Here is a 15,590-nt window from a genome sequence, read left to right as displayed (position 1 = left end):
AATAAAAATGTTCAAGAGGCACCTGTCTATAGGATTAGTTTTGTAGAAATAATTTTAAAAATTAAATGTTTAGTGAGCAAATTCAGCCCATGGTATTTTTCATGGAAAAGTGTAGAGGTGAGAATGACTTACTGCATCTGGATTTTCTGGAATGTAACCTGGAAATTAAAATTACTTATCATTTTCTGTTTCTTTCCAATAAGGAAAACTGCTGTGAACAGTTTTTAAGTTCTACAATATCCTGCATTATCTCAAAAAACAACTGCAGGAATGGAATACAAAGAATATAATGATTCTTCCAAATCTTCTACAAATAGTTTAAACGGTGGTTCTCAACCTGTGGTCAGCAGACTCCTGGGGGATCCATGATGTCATCACAGGGAATCCATGAAGAAGAAATGTTATGATTCAAATCTTAAGTCTTGGTGGTCCATGGCCATGGTCTGTGGCCATAAAAATATTGAAAAGAGATCTATGGTGAAGACAAGGTTGAGAACAACTGGTTTAAATATAAAGCTCGTTTGTAGCAAAACAAAAGCAAAATAAATATTTTCTTTCCTGGATTTTGATGTGAAATTCTTTGACTCAGATGTCACAAAACAGTTTATTGGATCAAAGAAAACAATGAAGTGGCAGTCTTTTTTATATTTTAGGCTTTTCACATATTTTAGTGGGAGTTTCTGTACAGGTAGTTCTTGACTTACAATTGACTTCCAAATTTCCATTGCTAAGTGAATTTTGCCCCATTTTATTGTGCCCCTTTCTTGCCACACTTATTAAGAGAATTACTGCAGTTATTAAGCTAGAAGGACGGCTGTGAAGGGAATCCTGCTTCTCCATTGAATTTGCTTGTCAGAAGGTTGCAAAAGCTGATCACATGACCCCAGGACACTGCAACTGTCATAAATATGAACCAGTTGCCAAGTATCTGAGTTTTGATCATGTGACCGGAATGCTGCAATGGAGTAACTGTTAAAAAGAGAAGTCACTTTTTTCAGTGACATTGTAACTTTGAACAGTCACTACAAAAAATGTTCTAAATCAAGGATTACTATACTGTCAGTCAAATCTTTATTACCGCCATATACTAGCATAGTGTCATATATGTACAGTACCTCTGATCCAGAGTTCCCTTTAGCATTGTTTTTGTGGGATGTTTTTTAGTTATTTGCTTGTTTATACTTTAGATTTTTATTTCAGACCTTTTGTTGTCTTACTGTTTTTGGTATTTTTATTCCATGATTTCTCTTCTTTTTTCTATTTGGCTTTTTTGTTTATAATTCTTTATAAAGTGTGTCTAAATATTTTTTTCTTGATCCCTGAAATACTTTAAAAAAAAACAATCTGCTCCCCTCCTTTTATTTAAGTTCTTTGTGGAATGCAAAATGCCATAAACTTCCTTCCAAAGGAGACAGAGACAAAATTGGGTAATTTAAAACCTAATGTTGCTTTAGTCACAGAATTCGCTCCCTTTTACAAGAGGAAGATTATCTAGAAGATGGATCAGTGAAAACCCAAAATCTTATTAATGGAAGTTCAAAATCTGTTAGAAATACAGGTAGTCTTTGACTTACAACAGCTTGTTTATTGACTGTTCAAAGTTAAAATGGCATTGGAAAAAGTGACTTGTGACCTTTGCAGCATCCCCAGGATCATGTGATCAAAATTCAGATGCTTGGCAACTGGTTCATACTTAAGACCATTGCTGTGTCCCAAGGTCGTGTGACCATCTTTGGTGACCTTCTAACAAGCAAAGTCAATGGGGGAGCCAGATTTGCTTTTCATGTTAGTAGCTTAACAACTGCAATGATTCACTTAACAACTGTGGCAAGAAAGGTCGTAACGTGGGGCAAAACTCACTTAACAGAAATTGTTGTAATAATAACTCCTCTTAAAACGTATGTAGCAGAATAAGAAACAAGTAACTTGGAATGGATTTTTCTAATACTGGTGATTAAATGTTAATAATTATGTTACATTTATACATTACTACATAGTAGTATAGAAGGACCATCCAGATTTCTTTATGCTGGGGTTTAGTTTTTAGTTTAGTTGTGGATTGAATAATTATAGTTCTATATTTTAATTATTTTTTAGTTCCTTTGTTATTGTGTGATATATTCCAGATGAATTTAGCTTTTTACTTGGAAAATGCTACAAGTTTATATGTTGAAGTTAAATTTGATGGCTATATAGCAACAATCCATATTTTTCACGAGAAGAATATATAATCTTTTTTTCCACTCTACATCAGACCAGTTCCTGACTTAACTTGTATGTTGATTGGATAAATTAATTGTATAAATTAAAAGTTTTGTTTATATTTATCTCTTTATACACATACATACACACACACACACACACACTGTATCTGTGTGTATATATGTATATGTGTATGTGTGTGTATATACGTATATGTGTATGTGTGTGTATATGTGTGTGTTATAGTGTGTGTATATGTATGTATATGCAAAATGTTTATATAATGGTGACTGAGCTGTTTATATTGTTCATAGAACAATATGAATAGCAATCTAAATGAGAAAATTTGGAAAATAAAGTTAGGGAACTTTAATATAAGCAATCACCGCTTGCTTTCTCTGTGGTAACCCCCACTCTCTGAAATACCATGTCTCGAAAGTATGTCTACACTCTATTCTCTAAATATTCCATAAACCTGTTGTGTTGATCCCATAGGGCTCAGTGGGGACATTGACTGAGGCCACGAATCATAAGTTTTGACTAGCTTTTGTTGATTCTCTAACTGTTTTCTGTTCTTATGTGTTACCCACAATTCTTTGCAACTGGAAGTGATTATAAATAGATAAAGTGGGCCAACATACAGAAAATCGACAGAACTTTGTAATTATAATTTGATGATACTGCCAAAAATTATATTTGGGAGCATTGCATACTTTACTTGTCCACAATTTCACTATATACCATTCCAGAAGCAAATCTTACGTACAAAAGTGTGAAATCATCACAGTGAAGTCTCTGGAGAAGTCTCTCTGTATGGCAGAACAATATAACTGTCACAAAACAGAATTGAAACGAAGTTTTAAATTGAATAATTGGAATGCCTAGTGCTTCCCATTACTTTAGCATGTACTAACTTGTACTTTCGGCTTAAAGTACGAGTTGGTACATGCTAAAAGTAATGGGCAAAAGAAAAACAGGACGTCAGAGAATGAGGTGGCTGGATGGAGTCATTGGAGATGGCGTTGTGAAATTAAATGGACAATGGGAATGATAGAGGACAGGAAGGCCTGGCAGAATGTTGTCCATGGGGTTGCGATGGGTTGGACATGACTTCGCGACAAACAACAACTTGTACTTGCAAGTATATAACCCCAAAATATAAATAGCATTGGTGGAGAAAAATAATTTATTGTAATAGAGAAATTATCAACATTTAAATCCAAAGTCTGTTGCTTTACCAGAATATTTCTGTGTTCAGCATTAATAAATTCCTTTCATTACTTTTGGGGGAGGAGGGAAGCTACTTTTTGGGCTTTGAAAATAAGTCTGTATTTTGGGCTGTATTTGAGTATTCTAAGTATTAGGCAATACTTGTGTTTTGTGGTAGTCTAGCACAGAATTTCCAATTCTTGTAGCAATAGCATTTAGACTTATATACCGCCGCATACTGCTTTAATGCACTTTCTGGGTGGTTTACAATATAAGCATTGTTTACATATTGCCTTGAACAATCCTCATTTTACCCACCTCAGAAGGATGGAACGCTGAGTCAATCTTGAGCCTCATCAGGATCGAACTCCTGACTGTGGGCAAAGCTTGCACTTTAACTACTGCACCACCAATCCTTATTGTATTAACCTAAAAGAAATCATCCTCAGCTTTGTGTTCTCCAAAATGTCAAGTAGAAAGCTGACTTTAAATTTTCTTGTCTAATGTATCATTGTCTATACCTTAATTTGAGGGTCTTAAGATGAATTTTCAGTTTATGTGGCTTCTTTGCTTTTTGTAGTAAAAGGAAAATCAATTTGCAGAATAGTGAGTATCCAGAATTCAAAAATGTCTTCAAAAATGTAATTCTTACAATACGGTGCCATGTGTTTTTTCTAATTCCTACACAGGAATGTGTAACAGTGGGTTTTTTGTGTATGTGATAAGAAAATTAGCTGATTTGATGGACTGTGCACCTGGAGGGAGAGAAAGCTCAACAAAGAGCTTGTTCGGGGTAACCACCACATACTAGAATCTCTCAGGATATGTCTATCTTCTAGCTTAGAAGGTTGTAACTTGAGTTGGTAAAATTTTCTCCATTAAGTATAAACAAATAAATGATTGAACTTGATTGACTTTCATTGTGTTGTCTCTGGGCTTGGGCATGACCGCTGTAAAGTATGCACAACTTGTCCGTCAAATAAAACACTTAGTTTTAAGAAATAATAAAGTCCTGTGTTAACTTTAAAATAAAATTGGAATAGCTGCAATTATTTAGTCTGGAATGAACATTCACGTCAAACTTTGTCTAAAGATTCGCAGCAAAAGGGCATACATTGACATGCTGAAGCCAGCTGCGCTGTATATTATATTGAATGACAGCCTGTTAAACGGAAGAAGATAATACATTTCTTCTAGCAAATACCATTACACATTTTAAAATCTGTTGTCCAAATATAACAGTAGGCACCTGTTTGGCTTCCCCCCATCTTCATCAAAGAACACATTGGCAAATAAGGGCAAGTTACACTATGCTTTTTAAAGCTACCGTCTGCAGTATCTGTTCTGTAACAGGAGTGCAGCTGTTGAATGTTTTAGCATTTAGCACCATGCATTTAAAACAGTAATGTGTTTTAGTCTAGAAATGGTAGAGAAATGATATAAAGCAAAAGGCTCAACAGGTGGTCTGCAGACCAGATAAAGACCATAATGCTATCTTGTCTGCCTCTTCAGCTGATTGGATTGTCCTTTCCTCTTGGTTCTCCATATATCACTATAGTGGTTGTTGTCTCCTGTTGTTGCTGCTCTGCTGACCATTTTCAAATGGTAAGTAGAGTAAATATTTGCAATCATTTATAACTCATAAACATCTCTGCAGGAAAATCACAGGTTGGAGATTTTCAGTTCCCCAGAGTGGGACACTTGTCAGTCTTACAGTTCTGAATTGGAAGAAAAGGCAATAATTCTTTGATTCTCTTCTCTTTGGTTAAAATTACTCTGTTGTATTGATACTCCCATCATACATTCCTACTAAATTGATCATTGTTCATATGTAGATAGCATAAAAAGTCATATTATTTTATGGGAGCGCAAAATCTGGACCAGCCTAATATCATCCTTTTTGACTAACAAATACCATTAAAAAGCATTACGTTTTCATGAACTTTGAGTGACTTCATCAGATGCATGGAGTCCCACAAAGGTTATGTCTGTTAATAAACTTTGCTAGTCAAGAAAAATTGCTATCCAAATTCATCCTGATCATTGTTCATATGTGCAATTCAAAAATTAAGGAACCCAACTCAAAAGTGGTTACCATCTTGACAGCCTGTGACCATGCACTAAATGTTAAATAGAGTGTTTGGATTCTCTTTCTCTAAACTGTAGTTTTATTTTTTTCTGGTTCAGACCCTTACATATAAACATTTTTTTAAAAACAGTTCAGATATAGGTTAGATACAAATAGACTGTTGTGTAAGAAAATATCTGGTCCCTTTGGGAATTTAGGTTTTGCTCTGATATCCTCTGAATTGCAACATGTGACACAGACAAATTGCTGCATATAAATGCACTGATAACATTAATCCATAGAGTCTTGCATGATTTCTGTAGTATGATATGCTTGTGATGAAATCTAAATCTTATACCAGCCCAGTAAACCTAAATGTTTTCTGGTACCACTGTTTGTGGAGGAAAAAAAGGATTCAATGTGCAGGTGAGTCTTGGGGTTTTTGCTATGAACAAGATAGGAGTCTATACAATAAGTTTAGGCTTCTATTTCTTTCTGGTATACAGCTTTATCCTGAGAGTAAACTAATGTATATTTTATTTTAAGAACACTTAAGAACAGTTTAAGAACACTTAAGAAGTGTTCTTAAACTGGCAAATACATTATTGGATATTTAGAATTTGAGGTACTATGTACTATATTTTCTGCATACTAAAACAGACTATAAGCTTGCATAAGTTTATATAAAGCTTGTAACCTGTGAAATATGTGCCTATGAGCATCAAGCTTTGTATCTAACTGATATAGAAACTTTTGCGCTGACTCATCCAGCCTATTTAGATGTTGCAATGGAGTTATGAACTAAAAAAAATCTACAGTTTCAGAAGAATTGGAGTAAGGTACACTGGTAAATATTTCTTCTCCAAATAGACTTTTCAGGAAATTAAGATTGTGGTTCAACTGTTGTCAATCATGTTTTTTTTCTTTTTTTAACTTTTAAAAAAATGTTTAGATCCTATGGTGTAAACTGCCGACTGTTCTGTGATTGGGGGGGAGGGGGGGGGCTCCAAGTTGACTGAAAAACAAATCTATTATAGACTAAAGTAAAGGTGGGGGAAATTCTGCATTCCAGAATTGTAAAAAAATAAGAGAAATATGATCTGGAATAAGCTTAAGAAGTTCTGTAATTATCAGCATAAAGTACTTTCCGCCTTCTTGGTAAGCAGCAGACTTAGCCTGAAGATACTTGAATGGTTCTTGTCTTCACATTTTGGAGAGCCTTGTTTTTATTCTGTCAGGCTATGAATTATCTATTTTCATTCTATCATTTAAAAAAAATGCTTTAACAATATTTTTGCTAGTGTGATGTTCACAAATGTATATCTTAAGTAAGCCAAATAGAAGCTGAAGTGCTAATTTATACCATTATCAGTAATCATATATAGGCAGCCAAAAGTTGCCATCTTTGCCAGTTGGTGATAGATTGAAGGTCTCCTTTAGAATAAATGATAGCTGCCACCAGATTCCAGTCTCACAAACAGATCTTCTGAAACAGACCTGAAAAGAGATAATGGAAATACTTGCTACAAATGACATCATGTATATTTTAGTGTTCTACCATAACAGTTTCTGCTATGACACACTCAGTTGTTTTTACTTTGTGAAACAGGTATATAATTTCTGACCCTCATTTTCTTATTATTTCAACTTGAGCAAAACATTTTCAGGTCTTCATCTGTTTACAGAAACTAAAAAACATACCCTGAACTCATGAACTCTGTAAGGTTTCAAAAGGTATTTGCACTGGACGCTGAAATGCTGCATTTTCGTTATTGCTGAGCCGAGCCTTTGATCTCAGGGCAAGAGATTATATTTCCAGGGTGGAAACACTGGTGATGGCCCACTAGTGCCTTCTAGCTCTATTTGAAAGGCTGAAGAAAATAGCAGGAAGTCACCCAGGGATTGTGTTCATCTGAATAGGGGCATCCAGTCCATGATGTCTTTGATTTTTTTTAAATGTTCTTTGATATTTAGGTAATTGATTCTTACATAAAACATCAATTCAATTTTAATATTTATGTTTCATTATTTTTAATTTACAAGAAATATATTCACAAGAAAAAGGTGTTTGGTTTGGGATTAAATACATAATATTTTAGGGGATGAGCACCCAAGTGGCCTTTGAATGGTCTCCTCACCGGTTCCACCACAAAACCGCGTTCGACTAAACTGCGCTCGACGAAACCGCGTAGCTGACGTCATCAACAGGGCGACAACAGCGCGGAGACAGAAGCACACTATAAACGCTAAACCTAAAATTAACCCCTAAACCTAAACCTAACCCCCCTAAACCTAATCCTAAACCTAACCCTAAACCTAACCCTTAACCTAACCCTAACCCTAACCCTTAACCTAATTCTAAACCTAATCCTAACCCTTAACCTAACCCTAACCCTTAACCTAACCCTAACCCTTAACCTAACCCTAAAGCTAACCCTAAAGCTAACCCTAAACCTAACCCTTACCTTAAGTTGAATCGGCTTGCTTTCAAAGCGCTATTTAAAGAGCCCTTCTTTCTCTGTGCTCGCTGTTGTCGCCCTGTTGATGACGTCAGTGACGCGGTTTAATCGGGCGCGGCTTAGTCGAGCGCGGTTTTGACGGGTCACGCTCCTCACCACATATGATTGGAATTAGAGCAGAATAAAACTTAGCTTCATATCTAGATGCTTGGATAGTATTACATCTAGTTGATATGATTAGTTTCCAGTTATATATTTCATTATCGCCTCTCCCCAATGGGGCAAGCCTGCCTCACTCATGCTAGTGGAAGAGCCCTGCTATGAATCCTATCTGCTAAGGAATTGAAGCAGGCAGGGTCAAGCAGAAGAGCCGTTTCCTTTGTGGTCCCATCCCTATAGAACATTCTATTACTGGAAATGAAAACTGCCCTCTCCCTTTGGACCTTCTGGAAGGATATCAAAACTTGGCTTTGACAACTGGGTTGGGACCGTGAAGGGAGCGGTTATTGCTGAGAATATGGCTGAGGGATAAAAAGACCTTATCTCCATCCTATCTGGCTCTTAGCTCTCTTAGTTCGGTTTTAGTTCTTAATATTTTTTTTAACTGTGTTGTTTTAATATTTTAACCATTTCTTGCTTTTTTTATAACCTATAGCTGCCCACAGTCATCTTGTAGGGGAGAGGGTGGCTTAAAATATTTAATGAAATAAATAAATAAATTTCCTTCTTCCCCATTAAAAATACAGCTTGATACCAATTTCTGAAAGTTTCTTGGAGCTTTTCCCAGGCAATTAAACATTACAGATCTGAAATGGCATGATGTATTCACTCACCATGCTATTATAGATGGCTTTAAAAAAAATAATTGCCAGGACTTTGTACTGTTTAAATGGGAAATTGATAGATGATCAATTGTCAGTTCCATATTTGAATTATTTGCTTGACTGTAAACAAACAAGCCCCTTCCTTCTTCTCCCCACTCTGGGATTTAAGATTTCAAAAGTATATTTAAAGAATGGTTGTATTCTCTAGAGGTTTAATGTATTGAAAGAAAGAAGAGAGAAGGAAGGATTTGACATGTTTTTTCATTGTAAAGAAGACAGACTATGTGATGATTGTTATTGTTACTTAAGTGATGGGTAAATGTACTTCTTGGCTTGTATAGTAAATTGATAGGCATGGATAAATCTAAGGAAGGCAAAGGATTTCCTTGCACCAGACATGCTTGATTTAGAATTAATAATCTGAACTTTCTTCAACTTCTCACTTGTTTATGTTATCATGGGCAAATCAGATTTGAATAAAGGCAGTTCCACATCCTTAATGAGTCTTTATTTATTTGCTATGTGAATAATTATACAAATAGTGGCCAAATTGTCTGCTAGAGCAGTGGTCCCCAACCCCCGGTCCACGGACCGGTGCCGGGCCGTGGAGTACCTGGCACCGGGCCGCGCAGCAGCCGGGGACCATGATCGCTGCAGCGGCCGGGGGACATGATCGCTGCAGCGCAAAGGCTCCTGGGCCGTGCGCAAAAGCTCCTGGGCCGTGCGCAAAGGCTCCAGGGAAGAGAGCCCCGCGCAGGTACGCAATCAATGTGTCGTCGCGAACAATGCCCCCCCCCTGCGCGCGCTCAGCGGGCCACGGTAAAATTATCAAAGGCTGACTGGTCCGCGGCGATAAAAAGGTTGGGGACCACTGTGCTAGAGGATGGAAATTAAAATTCTACATAGTAGCTTTCCTCAAGCTGGAGTCTAGTTTTCTTGGTCTGTAATTCCAATTGGTGCTACCTAGTTCATAATTTCCAGTCTGACTGGTGCTATGCTTTTGTCAGAGCTCCCACCAGAGCTCACATCATGACTGAAGGTACAGTCTGTGGGTTGGAGGCTGTGGACTTGGAGGAGTCTGCTATGGCAACTGATACAACTGTGCTGGAGGTTGTGTCAGGACCAGCAGGAGAGGCACCAGATGTAAGGCCTAAGGACTACTTTGTGGCATGGAAGCTTACAGCAGAACCTCTAGAAGCCAATGTGGGGCAGGCCCATGCAGAAATGACACGGGATTGGTGTCTGGGCTCACCAGAGGCTCAGGATCACAGAAGCTTTCCATTCCATGCTCCCCCTTCTGGAACCCATTTCGCCCAATGGCATGAAAGGCACGGCTCAGACGACGATTGGAGTTACTCCACCGCGGTGGGCAGCCAAGCCCTACAGATACTGCAGGAAATGTTTGGGGCAGTGGGCTTCTGAGATAATGGACGTGCCAGTGGTTGGAGAGATATTGCGGCAGGGTCCCTGGAACAAACTTTTGCAACCAGGCTATCCACTCCTGCGAGGTTGTGTCATCTGGGCGCACTTGAGAACACTCCGGAATTGGGATGAACTCCCCCCCCCCGTAGCCACATGAAATGGGGTAAACCCCATACTTTTGTGCACTGCATTGTTATATGCAACTTATGCAAAGGGGAGGAGTTCAGCCCAATCAGTCTCTTGGTACTGGATTTAACACCTTAAGCAGCGCTCCACCATCGTTTTTGCCCTCTCTGAGGCACCATTGGTCGCAGGGTAGAAGGCCATACTAAGTCCCTGTGAAGACCCCACCATTGCCACAAATCTGCGCCAGAATCGGGCAGTGAATTGCACTCTCCCATCTGAAATTATCTTTTTGGGGATGCCATGGAGTCTAGCAGATGGAAGGTCGATACATACTACAAAATGAGCCTGCTTGGAGAACTGGTCTATTTATTTAAAGACTACACAATACAAGTTTTTATTGGCAATTTGGTACAATTTGAAGGGAAAAGATGATTTAACAAACATTTGTTTAAAACAGTTGCTTTCTCCTGTTCAGGGGGGTCAGGAGGCAGTGTGGCTGTTTTTCCTAATACAATGATAAAGCTAAAAGATTTAGTCATAGAAGCAAGTTTTAAAAAAAGTTTTTAAAAACCTTCGGGGCAGGTTGGTTCCCTTTGGCTATGTCCTAGTCTTCAACTTATGATCATAATTGAACCTGGAATTATGGCCATGTGTCATGCAAAATGTTAAATGGTCGTCATGTGAATTACCTGATTTTATGATATTTTTTTGCTATGGTCACTAAGCAAACTCACTGTCTATATTAATATCTGTTTTTACTAGAATCTGGAAGTAAACACTGGTTTCCAACAAAAAATGTTGCAAATTATGGTCACATTACTGTGGGATGCTGCAAATAGCCATAAATGCTGTCCAAAATGTGACCATGTGACTGTGAAGAGAGACAACTGTTGGACTTTTGAATCCATGTCCTAAGTCCTTATTTGGGGGTCCCTTGTTAGTTTGCGTGATTGATGAGGATTGACTACCTATGTAATAGTTGAACTCATCTGGATGGTACCAGGATGGGAGAATTATCATAGGACAGCACATCCACTCCGAATGAGGTAGGATGGCAATAAATTAGCTTTATTATTAGCTGGAAATAGCTAAAATAATCTGTGAGGCTTTTGCTGGTTTCTTTTCTTTATCCTGCAATTAATTAGAGCGCTTTCAGTTAACCATAGTTTCCATTTTGTCTGGATCTGGAGAGTATAAATCTTAGTTCAAAACAAGCCAAGGTGTTAAAAAAAACCGCAGGGATGTTCAAACTTGACAGCTTTAAGACTTGTGGACTTCAACTCCCAGAATTCCTCGTCTTGTTCTTCATCTTGATGATGTGCGGACGGGCAAGGGGAGGGAGCTGGAACCGGTTCTAAATGGCACGGTACATTTGTAGAACCTCTTCTATAGAAGAGGTTAGAACTGGCAGGAACCCACCCCTGATTACATACATACATACATACATTCATTCATTCATTCATTCATTCATTCATTCATTCATTCATTCATTCATTCATTCTACCTTCCTATAAAGGCTTAAGATGGCAGAACTGCTCTCATCTGCCATTTTTCCCACAACAACCATGTGATTGTTGGTTTAAGAGAGAATAATTGGCTGAAAGTTAGCCAGTAAGCTTCCATAATTGAGAAGTGAACTTGGGTCTCCGCAGTGCCAATCCATTACTTTAATCACTACAGTATTCTATGAGTTTTGGTGAACAACAATTCTGAGGAATGTGCTAAGTGTCTTTGGTAATGTAGATGAGATTTATGTTATTTCTATACATATAAAGTATGCATATATAGTACAAAATATTCCTGGAAATACAATTTTATTTTAAAAATGTTTCTCAACAAATGGAAATCCTATCCTTTGAAAAAAAAATTATTGTGAGCAAAAGTTTTGTAATGATCAAGGAGTCCAATGGTGAAAAGAAAACATTTCCAGTCTGATTAAATTGCAGTGGCAAATTTACTCTTTCATCTTCCACACAGAGCAACCCATCTAAAATTTGATGGTCAGCTCTGTGCTGCTAGTGTTTATATTTTAAAAAAGTTAAAATACAGGCAGGTCAATAATCAAAGAGTTCAAAGTTTTATATACATGTAGTGGCTCAGTGGCTAAGACACTGAGTTTGTCGATCAGAAAGGTCAGCAGTTCGGCAGTTCGAATCCCTATTACTTGTCCCAGCTTCTGCCAACCTAGCAGTTCGAAAGCATGTAAAAATGCAAGTAGAAAAATAGGAACCACCTTTGGTGGGAAGGTAACAGTGCTCCGTGCGCCTTTGCCGTTTAGTCATGCTGGCCACATGAGCACAGAGATGTCTTTGGACAGCGCTGGCTCTTCGGTTTTGAAATGGAAATGAGCACCGCCGCCTAGAGTTGGGAGTGACTAGCACATATGTGCGAGGGGATCAGATAGATAGATAGATAGACAGACAGACAGACAGACAGACAGACAAACAGACAAACAATAGATAATAGATAGATGAAAGGTAGGTAGGTAGGTAGATAAATAGATAATAGATAGATAGATAGATAGACAGACAGACAGACAGACAGACAGACAGAGACAGAATTTCCCTGGCTTTTTTTGTTTCAAGAGATCCATAATTATATGTCTTTTAATAGTGCATTGGAGAAAATGGGGATTTTCTTTAAGTCTTTGAGCAAAAAGGAGAGGTTTTTCCTCAATTCTGGTGTCCCAGTTTAAATGATTTCAAGTTTATCTTATAATATAAATGAAAGTGGACCTCTTTTATCACTGTCACTATCTAGTTGGGTGATTGGCCTTGTTTTTCTTTTCTTTCTTTTGGTACAAAAATTATAGACAATACAGGCTGTTGGACAGCAAGTATATAGAAAAGAGGATGGATTTTGTCTTTCAAGGCAAGTAGAGAAGATTGCAGGTTCCCCTCATTAGTCCAGCTCCAATGGATTCCTGTCCATTGGTTTTGAGTATTAGTTTCCAAAATAGCATTTGGAAATAATTGAAAAGGCTGGTTTAGTTTAACCAGTTTAAGACATTTATTGTGCTGCCCTTTCTTTGTGAGAAAATGGTGTAGAAGATATTGCCCATTGAAATAGAATAACAAATATGTGCGGTAAATCCACAAATCTGATGGTGGTCGGAGCACAAGCCAAGGTCTGGAGAAGCTCTAGCCTGGGTTCTATGAAAGTTTGTAGGCTGACTCGCTCAGCGCGTGTAACCTAAGACAGCTTCTCGATTAGCATAAGGCTGGTTTGTTGCTTTCTTTCCTGCCCTTCAGTAGCTATTCACCATTTTCGGAGGGGAGGAGCAACAGCAGCAAGCAGCAGCAGGGGCAAAGCGAGCAGACGATCCGAGGCGGATTTTCGGAGAGAAAAACATTTCGGATTAATCTCGCAGTCCGGACGCTTTCGGGTTTTAGCTGCTGGCGCGATTAACAGAGAGACGTAAGCGCGCGCTCAATGAAGGGAAGAGGAGAATAACCTTGCAGGCGAGCAAGAGGGAGGAACGGCTGGCGAGGGATGCTGCCGCTGCTGCGGGAGCGCGATGGAGATGGGCGCCTCAGCTATCTGCAGTGAAGGCGATTGTTACTGTTGCCGCCGCTTGTAGGTTTAGGCAACTGGAGTGCGCGAAGGAGGAATATGCGCGGCCAGGGCGGGAGGAGAGGCAGTGGGTGCTGCGAACGGGAAGAATGGTTGCTGCAGCCATGCTTTTTAGGCTGCCTCCTTGATGGTTTGCTTGGATTCTGATAGGTCGACGGAGGGAGGGGGGGAAGCCAGCCTTTGGCCGCTGCCAGCCCTTCGGGCGATTCCTATGGCTTTACAGCTCGGAGGTTTCCTTGCTTTTTTCCCCGCAGCCTTCGGGGTCAGCGCCCCCAGGCCGAGCGCGCTGCCTGATTTGCTCGGGCCTTGGGTGCCCCGGCTCACCGCTGGCTGAGCCCTTCCGCGCCGAATCGAGCTATTGTTTTGGAACCGCCGCGCTTCTTCCACGCCGTCGAGGGCTCTGCTCTTCCCCCGCCGCCGCCGCCTTCGAAGCCGCCCCATTTGCCTTTCCTCCACATGACTCGGGATGGAAGCTGGTTGGAGTGCCCGTGAAGGGGGATGCGTTGTGGGGCGCGCGTAACGCAGGCTGTTTCGCGGGAGGGAAACCAGGCACGGAGGAACCGCGATGGAGGAGGCAGGGGCTCCAGGTTGCGCGCTGCGCTGCCAGCCCGAGCGCTGCCTGTGAGGAGGCTGAGATAAAGCGAGCCGGGAGGCCTGCCTGGTTCATGCCGCCGCGGCGGCTCGTGCGGAATTAGCTTGCGGGGAGCCTCAACATGAAGAAGACCCGAAGTATCACCTTACGGCGAGCCTGGCCGAGCTCGGATTTCTCTGACCGGGCTTCGGACCGCATGAGGTCCCGCAGCGAGAAGGACTACCGCCTGCACAAACATTTCCCACCAGCGTTCCTCTCCCAAGCATCACGGGGCTACATGACATCAGGTCTGTAACATCAGTGTCTGTGGGGATGGTGGGTAGGTGTACACACGTACATGCAAATCTGCCTGTTTCAAAGGGCTGGTCTTGGTGTGTTTGTTTATCTCCCCCGCGCCGTGTTAAGGGTTGCGACTGATTAGCATAGGTTGCAATGAAGGAGGCAATTTCTTTTAAAGCTCGCATCCACCATTTTGTACCTCAGGAAGATTTATTTGAAGCAGGGCCTTCTCAATATGGAATTTAAAACCTTCCAGCTCCCTTAAAATAAATGGGGAGAGGAGGAAATGCTCTAACCCGCGTTTGGAACGTTGCACCCCTTTGTGAGAGCACAAGTATCATCCCCACCGCTGGGCTGTCTAAGGATGATCAAACCATATATTATCTCTTGTTTTACCTAAATGCAATCATCCCTAAAGGCATTTCTGAATTGCATTTTCCATCTGGAAGTGGCCCTGCCATCGTGGCCTTATTGTGGATATTGTCTCCAGTATCCATTTGGCTGGGGGCGGGTGGGGCGGGTTGAGGAGGGAGTTTTGTTTTGCTGATAAAGATGAGTACATATGTAAACAATAGTGGGTAGGAAGGGAAGAGTGTCTGGGGGTGTGTATCATATGTGTGCCTTTCCCTATCTATTGCTTCAGCGCAAGCTCCTTAGTAATAATGGATACTGCATTAACATGTTTGTGCATGCATAACAAGATCAGAGCACAACAAAATGTGACAGGAGTGCTGCAGAAAGCTATGTATCAGGGCAACTTGATCTTTCAGTCAAGAATTATAGAAGGAAATGCCTTTTTGCGATAATGCATGTTTGCTTAACTGATGGTTTTTAAA

General features: G+C 40.0%; 1 protein-coding gene across 2 annotated transcripts in view; it reads left to right on the top strand.

Moving 5' to 3' along the window:
• Positions 1–15,590, top strand: part of STOX2 (storkhead box 2) — a 161,320-nt gene that overhangs the window by 67,739 nt on the left and 77,991 nt on the right. The window contains exon 1 of one of the 2 annotated variants that reach the window (XM_032223966.1): positions 14,071–14,762. The exons of the other annotated variant lie outside the window; for it this stretch is intronic. Coding sequence (XP_032079857.1) covers positions 14,597–14,762 — 166 coding nt within the window. The 5' untranslated portion in view covers positions 14,071–14,596. Of the gene's footprint in view, positions 1–14,070; positions 14,763–15,590 lie in introns of those variants that run through there. 2 annotated transcript variants of the gene reach the window in all.

This window comes from Thamnophis elegans, chromosome 9 (genome assembly GCF_009769535.1).
Source record: "Thamnophis elegans isolate rThaEle1 chromosome 9, rThaEle1.pri, whole genome shotgun sequence".
Taxonomy (NCBI): Eukaryota; Metazoa; Chordata; class Lepidosauria; order Squamata; family Colubridae; genus Thamnophis; species Thamnophis elegans.
This window is presented reverse-complemented; position numbering and strand designations above follow the sequence as displayed.